At 58.8% G+C, this 26,391-nt stretch overlaps 2 protein-coding genes across 2 annotated transcripts in view; one reads left to right on the top strand and one right to left on the bottom strand.

The window, feature by feature from the left end:
* Positions 1-26,391, bottom strand: part of MACROD1 (mono-ADP ribosylhydrolase 1) — a 144,932-nt gene that overhangs the window by 96,870 nt on the left and 21,671 nt on the right.
* On the top strand, positions 4,701-7,848 carry FLRT1 (fibronectin leucine rich transmembrane protein 1). Its single transcript, XM_053899565.1, has one exon. It carries the CDS (start codon positions 4,703-4,705, stop codon positions 6,725-6,727), a length of 2,025 nt encoding a protein of 674 aa, XP_053755540.1. The 5' UTR covers positions 4,701-4,702; the 3' UTR covers positions 6,728-7,848.

The raw sequence follows: 26,391 nt of genomic DNA, 5'->3' as shown, positions 1-26,391 counted from the left end.
CACGGAGCAACGGCCCAGAGGGAGCATGAGGGAGGTCAAGGCCTTTAGGAATCGGGGGCTGGGCTGCGTCTCAGAGTTCCAGGGGGACCAAGGCGAGAGCTGAGCGATGAGCCCCACCGATTACTCACATCCCTTCCCGGGGCCTGGACAGCTCCCCATGAGAGAGAGGCTGGAGCAGCCTGGGGTAACCCAGGAGGGTCGTGGTGTTGCTGGGCCAGCTCTGTGTGGCCCAGGCCGTAGCTTGAGGCGTGGGGCTGTGGATGCACAGTTTGAGGTAGAGGGGACCCGGCGTCACAGCGATTGCCAAGGGGTCCCTATCAGGAGGCAGCTTGGGCTACAGGCTCCCAGTCTACCCCGGAGGCACGACAGAGGCAGTGGGGTGAAGAAGGGGTCCCTGGAGAGCAGAGGAAAGAGATAAGCGGAGCCTAGGCAGGCGTGCCTGGGGGCAGTCAGAGAATCGAGGCAGCTTTTATACCTCATGCGTCGGGTATGTACAGGTTTACGAGGGTAACTGTGCGCGTATTTTCTCATTGAGCCCTCAATAGTAAGTTCCCCTTACAGGAGAACTACTATGATCGCGTTTATAGATGAGGAAATTGGAGCTCAGAGAGGCCAAGCAACTTGCGTAAGATCCCATAGTGGCAGAGGCAGGACTCGAACCCAGGTTCCTCTGCCGTGCAAGACGGCAGGAGCTAGTGACTGATGGAGAATGCCAAGAATGATGTTCCAGGTCCCCCCTTGGCTACTGGGAGTCTATAAACCTCCAGTCTGAGCCACCTCCCTGCTCCCTTCCCAGGGAAGGATCCCGCTGTCAGTCACGGAGCTGGTAAGTCGTAACTCACATCATGCTGAAGTCTGCGGAATCCGCACAAGTGACCCCGTAAAAGACGGGCAATTTACCGGGTTTAATTTGATGGCCACATAAACCATCAAACACACAACAAAGGAATAAAAAGGCCACCTGGCACCCAGGCAATTAAAGGCTCCTCCAGCAAGGCATGCCTCTTCCTCCCCACCCCCCAGGCCCTGCCCTGCTTTGCAGCCTTGGGGAAGGGGCGGCGAGGGGAAGCTTGAGCCAAGATGGATGAGGCCCGCAGACAGGGGAAGGGAAAGGCCTTGGGTTCCTGCCTCCCAAATGCTTCTTGGTTATCCATCAGGCATCTCTGAAAGGTGCAATTTAGACTCTATTATGATGCCAGGGCCTCTGGAAGCTGAGGGCTGTGGCCATGAGCTGAGCAGGCACCGGAAACTGATGTCTGTGCCAGAGAATGTGGTGGCTGGCCTTGGCTTTGGCCTTAACAAGTCCGCCCCTTGCTCAGGGCACTGCCCCAAAATGGCCAAGCCCAGGAGCCACCCACATCCCATATGCCAGGACTCGGCAGCTGACAGATCAGAGAAGGTGTGTATCCTCCGGCCAGATGCTGGGGCCGGGGACAGAAGGATTCAGACGTGACCTCTGAGACCAAGGCAAGGTGGCCTTTGAGTAGGCCTGAGCCTTCCTGTCCCCAGCACCTGCTCTAGCCCTGCCTCTTTGCTCCTAAGCATCTTGAGACAGGATACCCAGGCTCCATAACCTTCATGTGTATGTGACAGGCTGGCATAGGTACAAACACGCGTCTGTGACGGGGGATGGGTGAGACCTGGCTGGTCGGTACACCCCCGCCCCCCGCCCCCCACCCCCCGCCGTGCCTGGGTTTATCCCTGTCCTCTGAAGGCCAGCACGTCCAGGTCTATGCAGCAGCTCTGTTTCGAGCCTGTCCTCTTGTATAGTTTGGGCCGGTGCCCTTCTCAATCCTGGACGTAATGAGAGGTGAGGGAATCTGGTCGGACAAGGGCCAGGCAGTGTGGGATGCCCACGCTCCAGCTGGATTTTACAGGATGACTCTCGCTGACACTGAGGGCAGGAGGGCTGGGCAGCACGGTGCAGGGCTCTGGAGGGGGATAAGAGAGGGGAGTGGGCCAGGGCAGCTGAGCCAGGGAAACAAAGACGATCGAGAAATCCCCCAAGTGCAAGCTCAAGTGTAGGAAGCAGAGACCGACTCTAAGTCCCAAGGGGCGGGGCTGGGTGTGGGCTCAGGACCCATAGCCTGGGCTGGGAAACGTGCTTCAAGGAAACAGGCAGGAATAAGCAGGCAAGTGTCCTCAGCCCCTGGGGCCAGCGGGTGCTTGTAGAAGGGGGCTTACGCTGACTTCAGGAGCCCAGAGTGTTGGACAGGGTCTCATCATTCCCCCGCTTTGTCCGGGCTTTCCACGGGGTCCCTCTGGCCCCACGCACAGACCCCATGCACCCTTCCCCCTTGCCCTCACTTGCTTCTAGCCAGCTGCCCTCTGCTGGCCCTTGACCTGCCTCGGGTCCACCTCATGGACGAAACTTCCTGCGGCTAACAGGGCCTGAGGAGGCTTAGTGCGCTAACCATGGACAAAGCCTGAGCTTGCTCCAGAGGGCCTCGGAGCTGCCGAGACGATCTGTCCAAAGGCCCCTATAAATGCAGATGAGGGGCACGAGTGTGTAGGGGTGAGTGGAGGCATTCCTGCCTTGCTCAGCACCTCGGTGATCACAGATGCCAAGCCACACCGGGCCTACACAGCCCTCGGTCCCTGCCCTTGAGCACCTGAAATTTAGTAGGGGACGTTAAAGCACTAATCCCCCAACGGTACAACCTGCAGCCCACAGAGATGGGCACGAGATGAAGCACCACGAACCCAGCGGCCCGGGTTCTGGCCTGGGCGCCCCCTTACCACCTCTCAAGTGGTCTTGGGTGTGCTAACATCTGTGAGCTCGAGTCTTCTCTTCTGTCCAGTGGGACTCAGAAGAGCATTGACCCCAGGTTTGCCGGGAAGGTTAAGTGACTTAAACACTCAGAAAGCTCTAGGAGAGGTCTACCCTATACTGGGAGCCACCGTCCCGCCAGAATGGAATCCCAAGCGGCTGGAACGCGGGCTGGCCCACGGTGGGGGCTCCCTAAAGATCTGCTGGATGGCTGGATGGACGAGTGGGTGGATGGGTGGACACATGGATGGAGCAGAGGGAGGCTCTGTCTGCTAGGAAGGCCTAGCGGGGGAGGGGACATTTGAGCATGGTCCTGAAGGGTGAAGATGGCTTTGCTAGAAGGATTGGAGCGGTCATCCGGGCATTGACAGGGACGGACAAGGGAGAGGTTTGATGTGGCTGAGAAATGGAGATGTTCAGTCCCCCCGCGCACGAGAGAGGTTCCCCACTGACTCATTCGGCGAGCCGGGTCCTCACTCTGCTCCGCACACCAGGCTGGGCCGGCTTCGGGCTGGGGCCGCAGCTCACGGTCCGAGAGGCAGCTGATCGGGTCCCGCCGTTGAAAAGCCTTCGTGCACCTAGAGGCACGCGGCAGACCTTTGCCGGCTGCACGAAGACACCTTCCCGGCTGAGGGTGAAGGATGATTTCTCCTTAATTGATTTTTTACTATGAACAGTAAAATAATATGAGAAAAATCTATGCGGCAATTTTTCCGTTTGTGAAAACCGAAATTACACCTTGCAGCCGGTCGCTTCAGCATGGACCCCTCCCTCTTTTTATTTGTGTCATTTCTTTAAATGCAAGAAAAGAGATACGTACATACATATATATATGTGTATATATATATATATATATATATATACACACATATATATACGCACATATATATATACATATATGGAACAGGTATATATATTATATACATATTTATGGAACAGGTATATAGATATTTATGGAATATATATATATATATTTATAGAACAGGTATATATATATTTATGGAATAGATATATATATATATATTTATAGAACAGGTATATATATATATACAGACATATATATATGTATATATACATACAAGTGAAAGTTGCATGATTTGGGAAGGGTGTGGAATAATTTCCCGCACAACACAGAATGCAGAGCTAGGGAGGGCACCTCTGGCAAGGGAGTTTTCTGTAAATACACAAGAAAGGGATTCCGTTGACACCTCATTGTTCTGTCTATAAAATGCATGAGTGACAAACAGGACATGTTGTTTTAACACCAGACAATGAAGCTCCTTGCTCTCCACTGCTCACCAGTGGCTAATGCTGGCAGCTTCTTTTTTTGCAGGTTCTACTGACATCCCCCCCCCACCCCCCGCCCCCTCTTTGAGGCTCACAGGCCTCATGGAAACAAGCTTCTCCTTCAGACCCTGGGTACGAGCCAGATAGGGATGCGAGGTTCCGTTCCAGTGAGAGATAGCGGCTCTGAATCCATAAAACACGCCTTAAATCCATCCCATCGACATTGACCAGCCACTTTTACCATTAGCCATAAAGACTGGCTTAGTGTGAAGTCTTGAAAGAAGAATCAGAAACTGCGGCGTGGCTCTCACTAAATTAACCTCACCCGCGGCTCGAGATCGCCGTCCGGGAGGCCCGAGACCGTGGCCGCCCGATTCACAGACATCTTTGCTCCTGATGAGATTTGACGTGGGCCAGACGTCGTTAAGAGTCTGACCTCAGCCCGAGGGATCACCTGTGACGTAACCTCGGCACACAAAGGGCCGCGGGGCGTGCACCTCCAGGCTTGACCTGTGCCCCGCGGTGACCCCCTGGCGGCCGGCGGGCGGGCGCCGTCGTGACTGGCTCTCACCGCACGTGTCTTGTGCTCATTGCAGGTGTTGAGGCTCCAGATCGGGCGGGGCCCGGCTCCCCCGGCCGTCCACCATGGTGGTGGCACACCCCACCGCCACCGCCGCCGCCACCCCTGCCGCCACCGTCACAGCCACCGTCGTGATGACCACGGCCACCATGGACCTGCGGGACTGGCTCTTCCTCTGCTACGGGCTCATCGCCTTCCTGACGGAGGTCATCGACAGCACCACCTGCCCCTCGGTGTGCCGCTGCGACCACGGCTTCATCTACTGCAACGACCGGGGGCTCACCTCCATCCCCGCCGACATCCCCGACGACGCCACCACCCTCTACCTGCAGAACAACCAGATCAACAACGCCGGCATCCCCCAGGACCTCAGGACCAAGGTCAACGTGCAGGTCATCTACCTGTACGAGAACGACCTGGACGAGTTCCCCGTCAACCTGCCCCGCTCCCTGCGGGAGCTCCACCTGCAGGACAACAACGTGCGCGCCATCGCCAGGGACTCGCTGGCCCGCATCCCGCTGCTGGAGAAGCTGCACCTGGACGACAACTCCGTGTCCACCGTCAGCATCGAAGAGGACGCCTTTGCCGACAGCAAGCGGCTCAAGCTGCTGTTCCTGAGCCGGAACCACCTGAGCAGCATCCCCTCGGGGCTGCCCCGCACGCTGGAGGAGCTGCGGCTGGACGACAACCGCATCTCCACCATCCCGCTGCACGCCTTCAAGGGCCTCAACAGCCTGCGGCGCCTGGTGCTCGATGGCAACCTGCTGGCCAACCAGCGCATCGCCGACGACACCTTCAGCCGCCTGCAGAACCTCACGGAGCTCTCGCTGGTGCGCAACTCCCTGGCCGCGCCCCCGCTCAACCTGCCCAGCGCCCACCTGCAGAAGCTCTACCTGCAGGACAACGCCATCAGCCACATCCCCTACAACACGCTGGCCAAGATGCGAGAACTGCAGCGCCTGGACCTGTCCAACAACAACCTCACCACGCTGCCCCGGGGCCTGTTCGACGACCTGGAGAGCCTGGCCCAGCTGCTGCTCCGGAACAACCCCTGGTTCTGCGGCTGCAACCTCATGTGGCTGCGGGACTGGGTGAAGGCGCGGGCGGCCGTGGTCAACGTGCGCGGCCTCATGTGCCAGGGCCCCGAGAAGGTCCGGGGCATGGCCATCAAGGACATCACCAGCGAGATGGACGAGTGCTTCGAGACGGGGGCGCAGGGCGGCGCGGCCAACGCCGCGGCCAAGACCACGGCCAGCAACCACGCCTCTGCCACCACCCCCCAGGGCTCGCTCTTCACCCTCAAGGCCAAGCGGCCAGGGCTGCGCCTCCCCGACTCCAGCCTCGACTACCCCGTGGCCACGGGCGATGGCGCCAAGACCCTGGTCATCCACGTGAAGCCCCTGACGGCGGACTCCATCCGAATCACGTGGAAGGCCACACTCCCCGCCTCCTCTTTCCGGCTCAGCTGGCTGCGCCTGGGCCACAGCCCGGCCGTGGGCTCCATCACGGAGACGCTGGTGCAGGGGGACAAGACAGAGTACCTGCTCACGGCTTTGGAGCCCAAGTCCACCTATATCATCTGCATGGTCACCATGGAGACCGGCAACACCTACGTGGCTGACGAGACGCCCGTGTGCGCCAAGGCGGAGACAGCCGACAGCTACGGCCCCACCACCACGCTTAACCAGGAGCAGAACGCAGACCCCATGGCGGGCCTGCCCCTGGCGGGCATCATCGGGGGGGCCGTGGCCCTCGTCTTCCTCTTCCTGGTCCTGGGGGCCATCTGCTGGTACGTGCACCGGGCCGGAGAGCTGCTGACCCGAGATCGGGCCTACAGTCGGGGCAGCCGGAAAAAGGATGACTATATGGAGTCAGGGACCAAGAAGGACAACTCGATCCTGGAAATCCGAGGCCCCGGACTGCAGATGTTGCCCATCAACCCTTACCGCGCCAAAGAGGAGTACGTGGTCCACACCATCTTCCCCTCCAACGGCAGCAGCCTCTGCAAGGGCACGCACACCATCGGCTACGGCACCACGCGGGGATACCGGGACGGTGGCATCCCCGACATAGACTACACCTACACATGATGCCAGCCACCCGGGCCGCCTCCGCCCCAGCTCCCGCCTCCTCCTGGCCTGGCGACGACGTGGCTTTGCCCCAGCCTGCTGCCATCCCATATAGCAAGGAAGAGGAAATTCCACGACGACTTGCCCCGCAGAAAGCAAAGTTTGGGAAGGGTTGACGATTTTATAGAACACGACAGTGAAAGAAAAAAAAAAAATTTTTTTTTTTTTCTAAAGAATAGAAGGTAGGAGGGGGATTTGACGTTGGTGAAGACATAATTTATACCAAATTATGCCAGCTGGGGAGGGAAAGACTAAAAATAATATGGCAGGCAGGGTTGGGCCAGGGTTTTTTTATTTTTCTTTTTTCTTTTTTCTTTTTTCCTGAACTGGAAAGATACTACCTGTACAGCGTCTGTGTATGCCTCACGCTCTGTTCGGGGCCGTCACGAAAGAGCCGTCAGAGAGAACAGCCAACACGCGAGGCCCCCATGCGGCTCCCGCTGCCGGCTGCTCGTTGGTGACAACGTGATGGAAGGTTTTCAGGCTCCTCACAAAGGAGAGGGGTTAGAAGAGATCCTTCGCTATGGAGATATTGTCCGGAAACCCCTTCCCTGGTTCTTTCCGAACCGTCTGCCTTGCAGGTTTGCAAGAAAGAGCACGTCTTTCGCTGCATTCTTTGAACGATGGTGTGGTCAATTAAAAAGCAAACTCTCTTTTTCCTATGCCGCAACCCCCTTCAGTTCCGTGCACCATACTCCGTGGAAGCCCCATGGGAGCGGTGGGTTTCCCAGCCACTTGGGGGCGCACCTATCTACCTGGCTATCTCTATGTCGTGTCTCTAAATACAGATGGGTAGATAGAGCCACCTATACGGTCCTTAACTACTTCTTGGGTCAGTTCGTACGATTTTCCTGAGACAATAGAGTCACGAAAATGTTGTTTTCTCCTAGAAATCATTGAGTAAGTAGACAGAGTGTCTTGGGGGTGGGGGGGGCAGACAATGCTGTTCCTAAAGGCGGAGGTGTATCTGTCCTGGTCGGGTGGCTCAGGAGACCCTAGGGAAGGGGTGGTCTCGGTGCGACCCTATCTCAGGTTGGCCAGAGCTGGGCCGCACTCCTGATACAGAGAAACGCTTTCTCTGACTGCCAGTGTCCTTGTCTCTCTCTCTCTCTCTGTCTCTCTCTCTCTCCCCGCCGCCCCCCCAACACACAGATACAGTCACCTCAACAGCGACTTTCTGTGTTTCCTCTGTGCTGTGTGCTTCCTCCCGGGACAGGTAATTGGTGCAGGGACTTTTTCTTTTTCTTTTTTTTTTTTTTTTTTATCAGCTGATTAGACCTAATGGTTTCCATGGCTGCTCACACAAAGCCCAGAAAAAGACATGAAAATTCTCAGAAGAGCCCTGGGAGACAGCAACCCCCCCTACCCCACCCCCGCCGAACGCAGAACACTCAGCCGCACCCACCCCTGGCACCCTGCTCCGGAGAGGGGAAGACCAGAGCTCCAGAAAGGCCAGCAACGGAAGGGTACGGATCTGGGGCCCTCGGAAGAATTCAGGTTTTATTTCCTCCCTCTGGAACCCGTGTCGCCACCATTTATCAACTGGCATTGCGATTTGGTGAGCCGTGAGATTAAAACAATAATGAAATAATGGCAGCAGATCTGGAAAGAAGGGCGGGGCGGTGCCCGGCCTTCTGCCGCCTCCCGCGCCCCGGCACCCAGGGAGCTTGGGTCACCACCTGTCAACGACGGGCCGCTTGTGCTCTGCCGCGGAGGAGCGATGTCAAAGGAGAGGCACTGGTCCGAGGGCAGGGAGGATGAGAAGGTGTCCAGCTCCTGGTGGTGGCGTTTTCAAAAGGCCTCGACTGCTTTGACAAAAAGCCAAAGGCGGGGACAGGAAGCTGAACACAGGGCCGCCAGGACGGGCCCGGGGGCCGGCCACTCGCCGCTCGTGACAACATGTGACTGGCCCCTTCAGTGAAGAGGCAGGGGTTGAAAGAAGTGGCCACAACAGCCACCTGAGCGGGGTGGAGGAGAGCGGGTGTCGCCTGACGGGGAATGCCAGCTCCCCAGCCCCAGGGAGAGGCGGAGGGCATGGACAGCTCGCTCTAAACTAAGCCTCCCACCCCACCCACCCCCCCAGCCCGCCCTTCCCCACTTGAATCATTTTCTCATACAATGAGATCAGGAGAGAGATTTTTCCAAGCCTTAATTTCATGTCTCTGTGAAGGTCGCCCTCCCTTTGACCTGCAGCGCCCCCCCCCCCCCCCCCCCCGACTCAGGCCCTTTCCGGCAGCCTGGGGAGGAGCAGAGGGTAGGTGAGGATGTGGGGCATTGGCTCAGGAAGCAGGGGCGGGGGGAGGGACCGAAGCCCGAGGTCCCTGCTGTTTCAGAAATGAGGTCCCCTCCCTCAAGGCACCACCCATGCCTTCTCCCGGTGTCCCAGTCCTCGGCCTCCCCACGGCCCCCCTCCAGGTCCCTACTGCGGCCATGCTTGGTCCCCCAATCTTACTCCGGGTCCTCCTTTCTCCTTGTACCACACCAGGGAGAGGTCAAATCATCCATCCTCGTAGAGGGCAGGGAGGCATGTGGGGAACGGCAGGTGGCCCTGTAGAGCAAGGGCCGGAAAGGCCTGCGGAACTCCAAGGCCAGGCCTGGGCGGTAAACTTCCCTCCCCCACAGCACAAAGCAGGCCAGAGCCACCTGAGCCTGAGGACGCTCGGGTCTCCTGCTCCGGGGGCTCAGGTGGGGGCTTCCCATGGGCTCGCTGCAGGCGTCCCCCTGAGGATAGCAGACACTCGCCGGCCAGGCCCTGGGGCCCACTCTCACGTATGCCACCTCAGCATCAGACATCCTTCCAGAGTCCTTTCTGAGCGAAGCTCCCAAAATTCTGCCTTCTCCCGGCCCCTCGAGCCAAGGAGGGGGCCTGAAGCCACATCCACTCTGAAACCGTGTCCCCTCCTGGTCCAGCTCGTCTGAGTGTCCTCATAACACAACGAGAGATGCTGCAGGGGTGCCCGCCGCCCCCCCCCCCCCCAGCAGCGCATGAGGATGCAGGAGCCAGGGCAGATTCTGTCTAGAATCTCCCCTCTGTGGGCGGCTGCCCTGACCCCTGCAGCCCCGAACTAGCCAGAACACCCTTGGCCTCAGCGTTGATGAGTGTATTTTGTGGCATTTATAGCAGGTTTTAAGTTTAAAAAAAAAAAAAAAAGAGCCCACGACACTTCTCTGGTTAAGTGGTTTACCCTTCGTGGTAATTAGACGTAGTGATTAGAATCTCTTTTCTATTACATGGCAATTTTCCTTTAAATTTCCCCTAAAAGAAGAAGAAGAAGAAGAAGAAGAAGAAGAAGAAGAAGAAGAAGAAGAAGAAGAAAAGAAAAAGGGAAAGAAAAGGCAAGGAAGGAGGGAAGGCAGGGCCAGGCGAGTAATTTGCATTTTGCGAATGAGGCCTCTTGTAAGCTCAGCTCAGGCGTGGGGCCCAACGTATGGAATGCTTAAGAGATTACTAAGAATAAAATCTATTAATTAGTCATACTCAATTCCGCAGACATGATGTGCATCAAAAGCTTCTTTTCTTCCCTTTTCTCCTTCCCTTTTCCTGCGGCCTCCCCGAGGAAACCTCCATCTTCTCTAAATTGGCTCCGGCTTCCTGGGCTGGCTTCCTGGGCTGCCTCCACGGTAACATGGCGGCCGTGTGGCTGACTAGAGGGCCTCCCCCATCCAGGGCTGGGATGCCAGGTTTGGGGGCAGGAGCTGGGGCATTGGTCCCTTCTGGCTATGAGTGACAAACTGGCAGGGGAGGTGACAACAGCTGGCAGGATGCAGTGGCTGGGGGAGGCGGCGGGGGGGGGGGGGGGGGCGGGGCAGGCTTCCCCACCCAGAGCCCAGAGCCCATGCCTGCCTTGTGCCTCTCCTCCCTCCCTCTTCATCCTTCCTCCATCCTTCATCTAGGGAGATCCACCAGGAGCAGAAAGTGAGTCAGGAAGGGTTTCCAGAGAGGTGGAGGGAAAGCGTGCTTTGTAAATCCACGGCCTCGGTTTCCCCTTCCGCAAAGTAGAGGGTGGGCTGAGGCAGGAGTCTGGCTACACCCAAAAAAGCTGGGTGTTCCACAGGCCAAGTAAGGGCTCCTCCCTTCCACTGATTCTGGAAGGTTCTAGTTGGTCCAGTGCAGGTGACGGAGGCCCAGAGCAGGAGGGATGAGTCAGGTGAGGATCCCTGCGGCATCTGAGAAGGGCTGGGCAGCCTGCCCAGGATGCACCTGAGCCTCCCTCCTTCACCTGCTTGGAGCCCAGGAAGGAAGAGAGGACCCCCCCGCCCCCCACCACCACCACTACCAATGGCAGCTCAAGTCCCAAAGCCAACCCACTCCACTCTAGAAATCTGCTTCCTGTGGAACACGCCAGGGAGAAGGACGGGGCTTCTGAGCCTCACGCTTATGAAAAATACAACAAGGAAAATTGGATGCGGCAGACAGGGAGCAACGGAGCTGGGAAGGCAACCAGGAGAGAGCTGGGGCGTTTGCTGGAAGGAGGGGCCTCAGGGTGCACAGCGGCCTGTGTCCCCAAGGACCAGACCTTGCTCTCGGGGCCAGGAACACAGCCAGGCTCAGCTGTGGCCATCCCAGGCGTCCATGTCCCCTCCCTGCACTCAGATCAGTGCAGGTGATGGGCGGAGGCCCCGAGCTGGATTGGCGCCAGAGTGAGTGCTAACAAGCAATTCACAGCCCTGCACAGGCCTTCCAGAATGCAGACAGAGGAGGCATCTTTTTTCTTAAGGAGGGATAAAAAGGCTCAAAAATGCAAATCATTACCGTTTACAACCAAGCGAGTCTGCTAAATTGATTAGAAGAGATTAAACTCCTTGGAGGTGAAGGGAGCGGGGGATTTTTTCGCATTTTATGAACCTGCCCCCCGTGGCACTGTGCAAAGCGGGGATTTTCCGGCCCGGCTCGGGGGCTGCCCCTGCACAGCCCCAGGAGGAGCTGGGGGTCCACGGCAGCCGACACCACGCAGGCCGGAGTGCTCAGAAAAGGCGCTGCGTTGGACAGAGCCTGGGCTCAAGCACGGCCCTCAGGGAAGGCAGTTCTGCCTTCCTCCAGTGCCTCGTGCAGGGGGCCTCTGGGCCCCGGGGGGGGTTACGTCTGACCCACACAGGTCACTCAGAAGCAGTCCCAGCTCCCAGCAGAGGCTCTGCCCCTGCCCTCCAGGTTCTGTCCGCCTTCGGGGCGAAAAGCGAGGTGAAGTGGTTAGGCTAGTTACTTAGAGGCTAAGACTCTAGGGCCATGAGCTTTTCTGCCTCCTTTCTGTCCCAGGGCAGGCCTGTGACTCATTCGGTGCTGCGGTGAAAGCAGAGTGGGGCCAGTCATAAAGGGAACGCTGAAGGTCAGGGAAGAGAAACTCTGGGCCAGCAGAGGAGTTCGATAGTGAGCCCTCTGTCCCTGGGAGCATTCAAGCACTTGATGGGGATGTGGCAGATTATTATCCTGCCTCGGCCAAAAGCCTGGTTCTTTGACTAGAAGGTCCTGGTTTACCCCCTTACTTTATCATACCCCAGGACCCCGTAAGGAAGATATCAAGAGATGTTGACTAGGTTGCTCAAAATGACCAGTGTCCCCTGAAAAACCCCAGGTCAGGGCCATCCCACCGTCAGGCGGCCCAGCCCCGTCAAAGAACTGCTGGGGCCACCGGAGATGCTGCCAGGGTCCCATCCTCAGTATCCAAGAGGCACCGGGAGAGGAAGTGCATACCCCAGCACTCCTTCTCAGAGTCTGGATCTGGAGGTTGGAGGGTGACCCGCCCCCTGCGGCGGGTCCCAGGCTGCCCCCACCACCCCCCCCCCACCCCCCCGCCGCAACCTGCTCTCCGTGCCAGGGCCCCTGCCCCGCTGAGCTCCCTCCGCTGTCCCACCACGGGCTCTCTTTCCCACTCAAAGCACTCGGCACTGCCGGCTCAATCCATCCATCCCGGCCAGGTTGACGGCTGCCTGGGGCATTTTTCACTCTGTGTTTTTAAGCATTTACCATTTCTTTTGAAATGGTCCAAGTAGTTGCCTGAAATATCCACCCCTGCTTCTTTAGAAACACTCACAAAAAGATTCCCTTGGCTCTTGAGTACCCCCCCCTCCCCACCCCTTACTCCCCCCACCTCTGCATTTTTAATATATTCTTTCTCTCTGGTTTTGGAAATTCTGTTGTTGCTGGGGTCAGACCCGCATTCTCACTGTAAGCGGGATAGTAGGTGTGCCTAAGGCCCCCGATGCCGCAGGGGCAAAGCCAGGCTTTTCTCCATGTCGCCCCTGAAGACGGCAGACCTTCAGTCTGGGGGCAGCTCCCGCCCTGCTCCCCGCTGGAGAGCCCGGCAGGCCCTGGGCTTTTTGAGACCACTGTCACTGCCCCCTCGCACTCTGTTACTAAAGTGCCCGGCTTATGCTGGGAGGGCAGTCTGGGCATGCTTGAGGGCACCTGGTTCCCTGTGTGGGGGCTGACCAGGTCCCCACGTCCTAGCAAAGCTAGCCCCTAAGGCACTTGTGGCCACCACCATGCCCTGGCCCGTCTTCCCCACACCTACCCACGCCTTCCTCACCCTCCACCTGAAAACCCAAAAGGCCGAGTCTGGAGAGTCTTTGCAGGAAGGTCCTTACTGCCACCGCCCCTAAATCTGTTTTACGGCCATCAGGGTGCACGTCCCCGTGCTCCTCTGTGCCGGGTCCCTGAGGCCCAGCACAGCGCCTGGCACACAGGGGTGCTCTGTCTTCTCTCCTCTGATCCTCCTTTCCCTTCTCGTCCACCCCCTCGGGCTCAGGTCAGAGGGCCCAGGCGGATGGATGTGTGGGCAACGGCCTCCCTCCCATCCCGCCCCTGCCTCACCGCAGCCAGCACAGGGAGGGGCTCCTCTAAGCGGCTTTTCCTCTCAGAAGCCGTCCCTTGGCCCCACCGATCACCAGCTGTGAGCCTGAGGGGGAGAGCCCGCCATTTGGCGAGATCTAGCAGCCAGCCGGGAGTGACTCAGTTTCCTGTCTCCCAGCTGAGCCTCAGGTGGGTGACGAGGAGGGCAGAGAACGGGGTGCCGTCCCTACTTTGCCTGCCGCTCCCATCCAGAAGCCCTGCGCGCCCAGCCACCCATCTGGAGGAACCAACCTGGCTTTCTCCTGCAGACAGAAAAACCAATGCGACAGGAGCCAACAGTCAAAGCCGCCGCAGACACGGGGCCGCCACACGCTCGTCTCCCTGGAGCCGGGCCGCCCGGGGCACTTTCACCTGCCCTGTGCAGGGGCCCTGTTTGTAGAGTCCCACCCAGCTCCGGACGGCCCGGCTTTCGAAAGGTTCTGGGCACCCAGGAGGCAGACAGAGGACCCCGAAGCTGGCCTTAGGTGTTTTATTTATTTATTTTTTTTTAACCCGGCCCAGCTGAGAACTCCACCCTGGCCTCTAGGGCCCAGCGCCAGGCTGCAGCACGGGGGGGATTCTCTGGATGGAGGGCCCTGGTGCCTTCCGGCTCGTAAAGAGGTGCTGAGAGCCGCGGGGAGGAGGCAAAATAGCCCAGCACTGGAGGGTCTGTCATCTGAGAGGGGGAGAGATGGTGCGGAAGGGCGGGGGAGGCTGCGGGGTTGTGAACACAGGCGCGCCACAGGCGTAGCAGGGTCGCACGGTTCGGCTGGCTGGAGCGGCCGCCTGCTAGTTATGAATGTCACCAGGCAGGTGTGAGCCAGGAGGTAAAGGGGAAGAGTAAACGAAAAGAAAGCCCCACGCGTGGGCACTGCCGAGTGAATGTTTTTTAAGAGCCATCAACAGCAGTTCCCTTGCCCGATGTTAAAAGGTTCTCTGTATCTCATTTGGTATTGTAAAGATTTCTGGAGCCACCCGGTGCTTCGCCCAGGGGGCTCCCCGTTCCAGCAGTCAGAGGAGGAGAGGGCCAGGGAAGGAGGAGGGGGTGGGTCCCTGCGCTCCAGGAGGCAGGCTTTCCCGGCCGCACGATGGCACAGGGAGGGCAGGCCCGGTCTCTGGAAAGCCGGTGCCCAAGGCCCCTTCTGCCTTCCCGGCCGCCCTCGCTTCCCCGTGAAGCCCCGGCCTTCCTCACCCGCAGGATGGGCCCTGTGAGGCCACCCGGCCGCCCGCTCCTTGTCCTTTCCCTCTCTCTCTCTCAAGGCTAAAGCAGTCTCGGGGGGGCTGAGCGATGGGACCACGTCCACGGCTGCCTGCTGCCGCCCGAGACCCGGGCCTGCCCGCCTCGCTCCCGACCTCGCCCCCCCCAGACGGGGGGGTTTTGGGAAAACCGAGACACCCAGACACCCACCACGAAACAACACAAACCAAAGTGCACTGCGGACCGCCCTCTGGCCTCCTTCTCGTAGGTGCCTTGCAACTTCAATGTTGAGATGAATGTGATTAACTATTTGGTCCTTTTTTCTGTTTGTCTGTTTTCATATAAAATGTCCAAGTCCACTTTCCTTGTCCTTTCTTGAAATAAATAGAAAGATTTAACTTTTACAGTCATCTCGGCTGCTGACTCGGCTTGGGGCCCGGCGCGCCAGGGGCCAGGGGCCTGCGGCACATGTGGGCTCGACGGCCCCCACCCCTCCTCTCCGGGGCCTCTCCTCTCCGGGGTTCAGCTCTGCTTGTGGGGGTTCCGCCGGCACGGAGTGGTGGCCTGGCACAGAGCGGAGACTCCGGGCTAAGTTCCCTGGGGCACCGTCGGGATCAAGATAATGATTCTGGCCGCGGGGAGGAGGGACCTCCGCCCCCATCCCGTTGGTCCTGGGAAGGTGGACCGCCAGCTGAAGGCAGACGCCGAGGGGGTCTCCACGTGGACATGTATTTGTGGGAGCCGTGGATTACCCCACGTGGGCCCCTAGGTAAGACTGGCCGCGCACGGGCACTGCAGACACAGGCTGTTCCTCTACCTGGTGGACGCTGGGCTGGGTTCTTCCCCCCGCCCACCCACCCGGAACCCCCTCGTCTCCTAGGCGCACCCCCACGTTCACCAATCTCTAAGCCTTATGTGATATCTCATACCCCAAAGAGGGGGAGAAAGGAAAAAAAAAAAAAAAAGATGCCTTTCCATGAGAACAATGGCAGTTTCTGCTAAATTTAACATAAAATAAGAACTCATTACTTCTGCCTTCGATCTGAGTGCGTGTCTGGATATGGGTTAATGAGTTTTTCCCTTCATATTCCAAGGAAGCGAAGGTATTTCTCCCCGTGCCTTGGCGATGGGTGGCGCGGCTGGGGTGACACAGGCATCCCTCTCCCTCCTCACCTTCTCTTAGCCCTCACCTCCCATCTTGGCAGGAGCCAGCCAAGAGAGAACACTCCAAAGAGCAGCACACAGTGTGGCCTTTGGGAGAGGACAGGGTCCGGTCCTCTAGCTCTGGCTCAGAGCCGGCGCATAGTGGGTGCACAGAGGGGCCACCCAGCTCTTTCTCACCCGACACCCATTCTCCAGGGCTGCGGAGCGATCTTAGAGCACCTGAGAGCACAGTCAGCCAGATGGTCAGTAGATATATGTGGAGGGCCTACTGTGTGCTACGGTTGGACTGGGGCATCCTTCCTGCCTCATGGAGGAAGAGGGAGGAACCCCCACGGGGGAGATGGGGGCCTTGCCCGGGGCCACCAGGGCGGAGGGTCTCTGGGGAATCATGTTTCCACTGAAGGTGTTTCTTCGGATGAGGAGGACTCAGGGAGCAAGAGAGGAGGCCTGAGACGGAATAGAAGACAAGTCCAATTGTGCACCTCCCTCTGCAAGGCTCTGCTTCCTCTGTAAGCACGGTACCTGTCTCCTGGCCCAGCCACACCAGTAACTCCCCAGGCAGGCCCTGCCCTGACTCGGCTCCTGGTCTGTGCCTTGCTGATGTTCTGGGCTCAGATGCCCTTGAAGGCCCTGGAAGGTTCAACGCAGGCACTGTGTCTAGTAAGGCCCCCCCCTCCAGCTCCACCCTGGGCCCCACACTGTGCAGGCGACCAGCTCCCGCGCCTCCCTCGCTGGGGGCCCCTGGCTGGCTGGTCTCACCAGTCACCCCTTAAGGTCCCTAGAGGGCACTTGCCTGGCACACAGGAGGCACCGGTGGCCGTGAAGTGAAGGAATAAGTCAATAAACACCAGCAAATCAGCCAACGGATCAATTGATCAATGCTGAGTTCCAGGAGGGGCAGCCCTTGGCAGCCCCAGAGCCCCAGTAATCTGACTTGCCCAAGTGGTCTTACTTCTCCCCTCCCCCTCCCCCTGATGAGAGCAGGGAGAGTAGAGGGCGGGGGACGAGGCAGGAATGGGCCTGCCCCCAGTACGCAGTGGAGACAGCACCGAATACCAATGCACCCGCAGGGCTCCCTTCAAGCCGGGGCAGGACATTAGGGTCCCCAAACTATGTTCCTTAGCGCCTAGAGCTAATAAACTTTCTGCCCTGGGGAGAAAGCCACAGTCACATGCATTTGGGAACAACCGGATTAATGCCACTCCTGTTTTGGAGGCTCCTCAGACAGGCCCTCGGAATCCCTCAGAAGTGGGTTGGATTCCGGGGCTACACCACTTATTCCCGTGCCTCAGTTGTTGCCTCGGTAAAATGAGCGCATGGTAAGAGCTCACCGTTCTTATTTTTACCATCATGACAGCATTGACCCTGCTGATGCGTGCTGGAGGCTCCTCGGAGGGTACAGATTGCTGGGATCCCCTCCACCTTGTCAGGGAGTGTAGGCCCCCATCCCTGACGTGCGCGCGCGCATGCGCAGAAACACACACACACACACACACACACACACACACACACACACACCAGCATTTATTCAGCATCCCTGGCCCTCAGGCACAGAGCCAGGCACTAAGTTGGCTGGCATTTCTCACCAGGAGGCTCAGGTATCCCCAAATGGTCTGTTCCCCAGACCACGCCAACGGTAGACAGCCGACGTCTGCAGCCTGCCCTCTGAAACCTGCCAGGGGCAATCTCAGGCTGACCCAAGCTTTCGGCTGCAGGAGGACAGGGTGCGGGGATGGGGGCATCTTAGGCTTCAATAAGTGCCCTCAGGGGTTGGAGACCCAGACAGGGTCACAAGAGGGACTCACCGGGACCTGTGGGGCAAGTTCCGGGATCTGTATTTCAGGTCTATAGAACGAAGACCTTCCAAACGTTAACTAACCCTTTCTGACAAGGCGCAGATGGTCTGAGAGGCAGCGAGCTCTGTCCTCACAGGAGAGCAAGCAGAGCTGGCTGCCGGTCCCTCAAGGGGACATGACTTCTGGGTGGGGGAGGGGACCCACTGACCCTGAAGAGCCCCTGTCTCCCTATCGTGTCTTCCAGTGGACCCTGGGAGATGGGAAACCTCCCCCCAGCCCCAGCCCCCAGCTTCGGGACTTGCCTTGCCCTGCTCCAGCCAAGCAGCTTCTGGCCCTCTCCTCCCCAAAGAAGTCTCAGGACTCACAGGTCACTGAGGTTACGGGCAGGTATGGGGTAAGACCCCAGATGGCTGCCCTGTGGCCAAGGGGCATCCCAAGACCCAGGGCCTTGGCTTCTCAGATCCAACTCCACCTGTTTGGTCAGATGGAGGACTAAAAGTTCCAGTTCGGATAGGACAAAGGGTGGCCACTACACCCCGTAACCTGGATCCTGCCCTTACCCGGCCACCACCAGTTTCCGGAAGCTTCCCTCCTCCCGCGCCCCTACTTCCCAGGAGGCGTTGCTGACCTCACTGAGCATCCTGGAGAAGAGGCAATGGAGCCCAGGAAGGAATCAACCCCAAACCACACCCCCACACCCAAGTTCTGTGGCCAATTCTTAGCACCCTGCTTAGGAGGCCCCCCCGGGGTGGATCAGCGGGCAGCCAGCCAACCCCCAGATGCTGCATCAGGAGGCCTGGGTGGAGCTTGCTCAGCTACTCTCAGGAGCCCCCAACCCCGGTGTGCTTCCCCCGGCCTCGCTGCTGGCCGCCTCCCCTGCCCTCGGCCGCGCCTCAGGCCCGCTCGTCAGCACCTGCTTCTCCACCGGCCGGCCACACCGTCCAGCACCTCTGAAGGACCCTCTCCTCCCGCGGCAAAGTAAATAGGATCTCTCCAGCCACTAACTGACAGCACAAATGAAATCCTGGCGCTCCCCCTCGGAGATTTACGGGGGAAGTGAAATCTTATTTGCACCGTTGCCAAGCCTGGGCCACGATGAAATTATGCCTCGAGAAGAGACCCGGCCGGCTCCTCGCGGAAGCGGCCGCATCAGAGATGGGCTTATTAAAAGCCACAGCGGCCACATTTCAACCTGTTTCAGGTGTTAAGTAATTTACTGCCACCCAGAATTCAGTGGCAGGTTTTTATCATTTTTCTTTCCGTTGATGCAGGCCAGTGGCCCCCGAGGTCCCTACCTGGGGGATCGCGGGTCTAAATGCTCCCTGCCCCCCTCCCCCAGCACTGCGGAGGGAAACGGGGGAGCAGGAGCCTAGGAGGGGGTGATTGGGGGGCGCGGAATGGCAGCGGACAGCCCTGCCTCTCCTCAGGGTTCCACCAGGCTGGGCCAAAGCTCTGGGTGGCAGGGAGACAGGCTCTAAGATCCCACACCCCACATTTGGGAGACCACTGATCCCCCAAAGACGCGGCAGGTGTCTTCTGAAGGCAGCAATAGCATGAGCCCTGTGAGAGCAGCCACTACAACCAACCCCACCATCGAGTCTTTATTGGGTACCTGCTGTGTGCCAGGCCCTGCTTAAATGGAGGACCCTGCACTGAGTGGGGCCCCAAAGTCCCCTGCCCGACGGGGCTCTCGTGCTGCTGGTACTGAGCAAATATTTGGGATTGATTGATTAAAATCTCTGAGAGGCAAACGGGCGCTTGAGAGAGGAGACGGTGGCATGTGGGGCACCAGAGGGAAGGGGCGGGGAGGGCGGGAGCCCACCTCACTGAGCTACGTGCCAGTGGCCGCAGCAAGCCTCAAGGCAGGACCTCCTCCATGCCGCTGACCTGTGCCTTTCACTGCCCTGGAGCACGGGCGGTGCGGGGTTCGTGCTCTGCCTTCCCCCTTCCCTGGTCCCCAAAACTCTTGGGGGAACGCACAGCCTCCCATTCACAGGACGCGAGGACAGGGAGCCCTCTGTGGTCTGGGGCTCACAGGGTCACAAAGGGCCCCAAGTCCTCCAAGCCCCTTCTCCGCAGTGATGGCTGGAGGGCTGTTTGATGCCTGCTGACTTTGGGGGGATTAAGCCTATTACGGAGGCTAGCGGGGTCTTATCCGACGCCCTTTCTGACACCCCCCCTTCTCCACCTGTTTTCAGATACTCCAGGAAGACTAAGGGGAATCTTCAAAGTCCAGGCTGAGCCAAGAGCAGAAATTCTTTAATTAGCTTTCTCTTGGATCGGGTCCCTGGCAAATGGATTAGTTGTGGTGGGGCGGGAGAGAGGGACTGGAATCCTCCTTAAAGCTGAGATTACAAGCCCGGGGTGAAGGGCTGGGGGGGCTGTCACCAGGGATGGCGGGTCCCTGAGCAGCCCCCGCCACCACCACCACCGAATCAGCGACTCCCCGGGGGCTGGCAGATGGAACCTGTCACCAGGAAGGCGCGGGAGATGTGCTCTCAGCGAGGCCGTGGTCCTCGGGAGTCGGCGCGGAAAGATGCTTGGCAAGGCTGGGCTGTGTGCCTGGGTCTCCTAATGAATGTGCTTCCTTTCCATGTGGCCGCCCAGACCTGGAACTTCATAATTAGGGGGGGATTTCCTAAAGGGGCACCCATCTGTGAGAGGTAAGGCAGCACAGCCCCCGATGGTGCCGGGCACCAGACATCTGTCACCATGCTCTAAACTCAGGTATCCCCATGTTCAAATGAGCAAACTGAGGCCCAGGTCTAAGAAGCTCGCCCAAGGCCGCAGTGGCAGAGATTTCATTTGGGACCAGGTCTGTCCAGGATCCTCCCACTGCCCCAAATCCTGGCCCCCAAGGCCCCCGGGGGAGGCCTGAGCCAGGGTCTGTGAGCCCGGAGGAAAAGGCCCGAGTGAGCCCCCACCAGAAATCGCTGCTGGGAAGGAGGCCTCCCCAGGCAGGCCTCTTCCAGGAAGCCTTCCCTGACCAGCCCACAGCACTTTGGATTCCCCATCAAGGCGCTTTACACCCTGTGCTGTAACCCTGTTGTCCCCACCATACACTGAGCACCTTTCAGAGGCGGACATCTGGTCTTCATCATATTCTGAATGAAGGAAGGAGGGCTGGGCCCACCTCGGTCTGGGGACCAGAGAGAAACGCCTGGTAGGAGGCTGGGCCTCAGGAGCAGGAGGAAGGGAGGGATTCCGGGAGCCAAGCTCCAGGCTGGTGTCTCTCCCGGGCCCCGGGTTCCCCTGCTGGCCTGCTTTGCCCAGGGAGGTGCACAAGGGGTGGGTGGGAGGATGATTCAAGGACTCGGAGACCCAGATTCCCCGACCAAAGCTGTTTGAAGTATGACTCGTGCTCTCCCCCTTGAGCTCTGCATCAAAGGCAGCTCCACTGTGGTCCGGCCACACTGTGGTCTGCAGATAAGAGCTGCCCTCGCGGAGCAGGCTGACAAAGGGCGTCCGGGCTGCCCCCGGCTTCCCTCTGGCCTCCCTGTTCCCCGTGCAGCAAGCCGAGCCACCCCCAAACCCCTGTCTGGGGTGCTCCTGCCTCCCGCCTTCCTGACCCTCTGGACGGCTCTGCCCCAGGGTCAGCTCACTACAGGTGTCCCGGCTCCCGGGGGCATCGCAGCCACCTAAGCCACATCCCCCTCGCAGCCCGGCACCCAGCACCTGCTGAATGAAGGAACACGAAGCTGAATGAACGGCCGTCTGTGGAGCACACGGGAGGGAGGTCTAACCCAGGTCGGGGGTGGGGGGGGGGGGTTCTGGAGGAGATGACATCTGAGCCGGGACCTGGAGCGTGACCAGCGCCAGCCCGGTGAAAGTGGGAATAAAGAATGCTTCTGGCAGGGGGGAGAGCCTGTGCAAAGGCCAGATGGGGTGAGAGCACATGCAGTTATGAAGCCCGAAATCATTGATCTGGGCCGGGATGGAGAGGGTAGGAGAGGAAACCAGAAAACGCAGCAGAGGTTCTGGGGCCAGACGATGTAGGTGCACCAGCCAGGATCCAGAGAGCCAAGGGCGCTACTAGGGCAAGACCTTTCCCACATCGAGGCTCCTGAGGGTGTTGCAAGAAGCCGTGATAACAGCCAAGGCTGCCCAAGTCTGGAGGGGGGGGGGTCCCCGTTTCCATCTGGTCTCTGTGAGTACCCGCTACGCGTTGTACGGTATGCCTCCGGCACCAGCCACGGGGCTACAGAGAGCCCTGAAACCGGAGGCCCAGCCGAGCCGCAGGAAGCGGCACCTTCCCACGAGGGGAGGGGCCCAGGAAGACCCAGGATGAGGGAGCGGCTGGGTGGGGGCAGGGGGCAGGGGAGCCAAACCCCCCAGGAGCATCCCCAGTGGCAAGCGGGCTAAGCCAGGGACACGAAAGGCAGTGGCGGTGACCCTGCTGAGATCTACTGGGAGCGGAGAGTTCTTATGTGTTCTCTGGCGTAAAGCAAGTGTTTCCAAGCTCCTACTACGTGCCGGTTTGGTGCAGGCCGCCTGCGGGTGAGCCCAGGAAAGGGCCGCTCTCCTGCTGCCGCTGCACCCGGCCAGTATCGACGCTTCCCGCCTCTGCCTCTCGGGCAGTGAAGAATGATGTCTCTCATTTCAATTAGCCTTTTCCTGATTACTCGCGAAGTTCTGCATCTTTTCCCTTGTTTACCGGCCATTTGTTTTTCTCCTACCGGGAATTGCTTGTCTACATCCTTTGCCCATTTTTCTTATTGATTTGTAGGAGCTCTTCACATATTAAGAGAGAAGCGGAGAAGCAGCCGTTTCCTGGGGCAGACCCTCAGGGCCTCCCGCCAGGGTCCCTTGGTCCCAGGAAAGGGAGGAAGATTTGCATGGGTTTCTGGCTGCCCCCACTGAATCTCTCTACACTCATCCAGCTCCCAAATGGCCAACTTTGTCAGAAGACAAAGCACCTTCTGCAGGTGACAGTCCCTGCCAGGTCTGCATCTCAGCTGGCACAGCCCCGAGGGCTTATTTTGTACTTACGCTGAGAAGTCTACACTGCCAGTGGCTGGCACCCGAGGGGAGCCGGCAGGTGTAGCTGGGCACCCGGGAGGAAGGGCAGACACTCACTGTTCCAAGGACAATTCAGTGGGGGCCACCCAGCAAAAGGGGCAGGTCCCGAAGCCTCAGGCTGACCCTCCCAGCAGAATTCCAGGGCCCCCTCTGACACACACCATCCCGGCACCCGCTTCCAGCCGTGACGGCTCCTGCAGGGTGACCCAGGCCCCAGAGGACGCCTCGGAGCCCCGCCCCCTCACCCTCTGCCACCTGACCTGCGGCCCCGTGGCTTATTTTCTCTCTGACGCTTTCCGTGTTTCAGCAGACAAACAGCACAGCCCACAAAACTGATTTCGAAAGCCTACAAAGGCACGAACGTTTAGGGAGCCAGGAAAAGTAAGGCCGCTCCTTTCCCGGAGTCATGGCTGCCAGGAGCCCGCGCGGGGCCGTTTCTGCAGCTGGGGCTGGCACAGCACGGGGCCAGCCCTCAGGCTTCCTCGAACCAGGTGGTAAATGGCCACTCAGCACGTGTTCCAAGGGGCCCACAGCAGCCCAGGAGGCCGCGAACTGCCAGCTTACCTCCTCTCTGACTCCCCCGCCCGTGGCCACACCAGCTCCCCCAAGAGCCTGGCCGGACTCCGTGGCACCCTCCCTCGCCCAGCCTCCGCTAAGCACCTGGCAGAAGGGTCAGATTGCAGATTGCAGGCCACCGTCTGGCGCCGGCTAAGGTCACCCCGCTGTAGTTAGAGCAGGAGAGAATGTCCATGCTGAGGGTGACCTGGTGGGCAAGCCCATCACCCTGCTCTGCGCCACGCTCGGGCGAGCCCTTTGGGAGGGCAAACACCGTGACTTCTGGATAACAAGGGGAATGGGGTGTCAAGGGGGGCCTGGTAAGGCTCAGCCCTCCCCGCCGAGCTCTCCAAACACCTTCCATCCGGGGCCAACGACGTGCCCACTAACCAGGAGGACACCTAGAACCATAAGTGGTTAGCACGTGCCCACTCCCTTCCCTTCACTCATTTACACACTTACGTATTCATTCATTCATTCATTCATTCATTCATTCATTCAAGGGTGATGTGACATAGTAGAAAGGACCAGGATACAGAGCGAGATCTGGTTCAAGCTTCCTGACCGGGGACACGTCACTTAACAGCCCTGCATCACTGCTTCTCAACCTGAAAGGAGGAATAGCAAAGCCACCTTTCCCGGCTCAGCTTGTCTCATCGTTATGATGACCATCCTGGGCTCAGACAGTTGCCGGATGAGGGCGGGACCACGTCTGATGCTGCTGGGGGGCAGGAGGCTGGGCCAGGTGTGACCACAGAGCCCAGAGGGGCAGGCGCAGAGGAGAGGGCTTCCCCGGAGGTAGCGGGAAGGACCAAATGACCGCAACAGTCTTTCCAGGCAAAAGGGAAGCCAGGTCGCGAGACAGGGCATTCAGGCACTGAAGGTGCCACCTTCGGGTAAGATCCACGGTGCAACCAACAGACCCACAGACAAGGTAAGGGCGGGACCCCCCTGGGCCTGTGGGGCCCCCCCTCCCAGAAGTCATCCTCTTTCTTCTCCAGGATGAAAACACATCGTGGCATGGAAGTCGTTCAGCCTCCAGCTTAACCACAAAGAGGTAGAGAGAAGCGAGGATCCGCTAACCAGGGACACCCCCCTGCAAAGGAGCCCCAGAGTTTCTTCGGGATCCTGGAGGGGTGGGGAAGTGGGGTGCCAGCCCACGGAAGCACGGGGGCAGCCTCCGAGGGGCTCTCGCGCTGGCTGTGGGGCCGAGAGGCAGCATTTGCATGGAGAGCGCTTGGTGGCTGTGGAATTTATGCAGCTGCCTGTGTGATTCCGGAGGCGAGACGAATCTCCGGCCGCTTTTCTCAGCGGGAACAAGTCTTTCCTTCAAATCGATGGTGACACATTTTTAAACTCTGATATTAAGGAGGGAAAGATTTTTCTGGCCCCCTGGGGGCAACCCTTATTAGTCACTGGCTCGTCTGAGAGAAATCGCAGAGGCAGACCCAGTGGGCCTGGGCAAGGCCAGAGGCCAGGCCGGCTGACACGGGAATGGACAGTGACAAACAAGAGGGCAGAGGGGGACTCGCAAGTCAGAAGCAAAGCCGTGTTGGAGAGACTCGGAGAGCGAGGCTGGGGCGGGGGGGGGGGGGGGGGGATGGGGAGGCGGGGGCGGTGGGCTCTGGAGCAAGGTAGGAAGTCTCCGTAGGGGAAATAAAGAACCACTGGTGAGGGTAATAGAGGGAGAAGATGGAGAAAAAAGACAGACTAGAAAGAGGCATCAAGCTCAAGAATAAATTGATTTCCAAATGTGAAGTTACAGAAAGTAAAATCTTATTCCCCATCTTGCTCTGGCTGCCAGGAAGCTCAAAGCCACCTTTACATCCAGTTGCCACAGACTTGTTCGGCCTAGTTATGAGGTGTCGTCTGGGCCGGGCCAGGGTAGGTGCCAGGAGCCAAGCTGCCCCCCAAAGCCCCCTAAGGGCATAAAATAGAAGGGGGGGGCATGAACCGTAGTCTCTCAGTACATCGGACACCAGCATCAAGTGGCAGGTGGTAGGGCTGAGCAGGGGGCCACGACCAGGAACGAGGCCAGAGGTTGGCAGGGTGGAAAGCACGTGCCATGGGCATCCAGGCCAAAAGCTCCCAGGTGTGGCCAAGTGCACGGGGCACGTTCTTATTGGACGCCCAGCTCAGTGTCCTCCCATGTCCCTTGTTTCTTCCTGTCCCTGTTTTAATGGCTCCCTAGTTTTATTGTACCTATTTTTCAGTGGAAATAGGTGGGTTAAATATTTTTAAAAAATCAATTCCAGCTCAAACGCCCACTTCCTCGGTGATAACAGCCACCATTTATTGAATTCCAACGGCTTGTCACATTTTCATGAATCTTTTCCATCCCCTCAATCGCCTTCGGGGGGGTGGGGAGGGGGGAACGTGGCTCTCCCAGCAGGGTTCACGGAAGAGGAAACTGAGGCTCAGAGGGGAGGTGTATCCTGGTCAAGGTTACAAGAGTTTATAAGTGACCACGGCGGCTCTGTCCAGTCGGCCCCCTGGCACGTCCCCATTCCCACCCCTGAGCCCCAGAGCCCAGCACTCTGCTCTGTGCAGGGCCGGGGGGGGGGGGGGGGGCCCTCCTGCCGGCCTCGTTAGCGGGCAGCTGAGGCTGAGTCAAGGTCAAGGCCAGGGAGGCACCAAACACAGTCCGGTGACCCACAGAATTCCCTCACCCCCTGACCCCTGCCTACAACGCCTGGGTCCCCTCTCTGCCAAAACCCAAGGCTTCAGCCACAGCCCGCCCCACCTTCCCGTGACCCTCAACGGGGAAAGATCCCCCCGCCGGCTGCCAGACGGGATTCAGCTCCTTTGACAGTCAAAGCCGCAAAGCTCCCGTCGCAAATGTCAATTCTGGGCCATTTGCTTCGTAGATTTTAATGTTCCTGTTTCTCCTCAACATCCTCAGCAAGGTAGCTCTTGCTTTTCAAAAGGGATGTGGCGTTTGATGATGTTTAAACCGTACGTGAAATACAGCCAGGCGGCAATAATAAAACAGACGCGAGCCCTGCTGGCAGGGGAATGGCTGACAGCCGGGCCTCTCTCTTCCCACATGCTACTCCGCAGCTAAGCT

The sequence above is a fragment of the Panthera pardus genome, unplaced genomic scaffold (genome assembly GCF_024362965.1).
Source record: "Panthera pardus isolate Hobbes unplaced genomic scaffold, ASM2436296v1 HiC_scaffold_12, whole genome shotgun sequence".
NCBI classification, from domain to species: Eukaryota; Metazoa; Chordata; class Mammalia; order Carnivora; family Felidae; genus Panthera; species Panthera pardus.
The sequence above is the reverse complement of the archived record's forward strand: the minus strand, read 5'-3'. Positions and strand labels throughout refer to the sequence as shown.

What these genes read in the sequence shown, in the direction of transcription:
- FLRT1 (XM_053899565.1), top strand. Translation starts at nt 4,703, where the DNA reads ATGGTGGTGGCACACCCCACCGCCACCGCCGCCGCCACCCCTGCCGCC.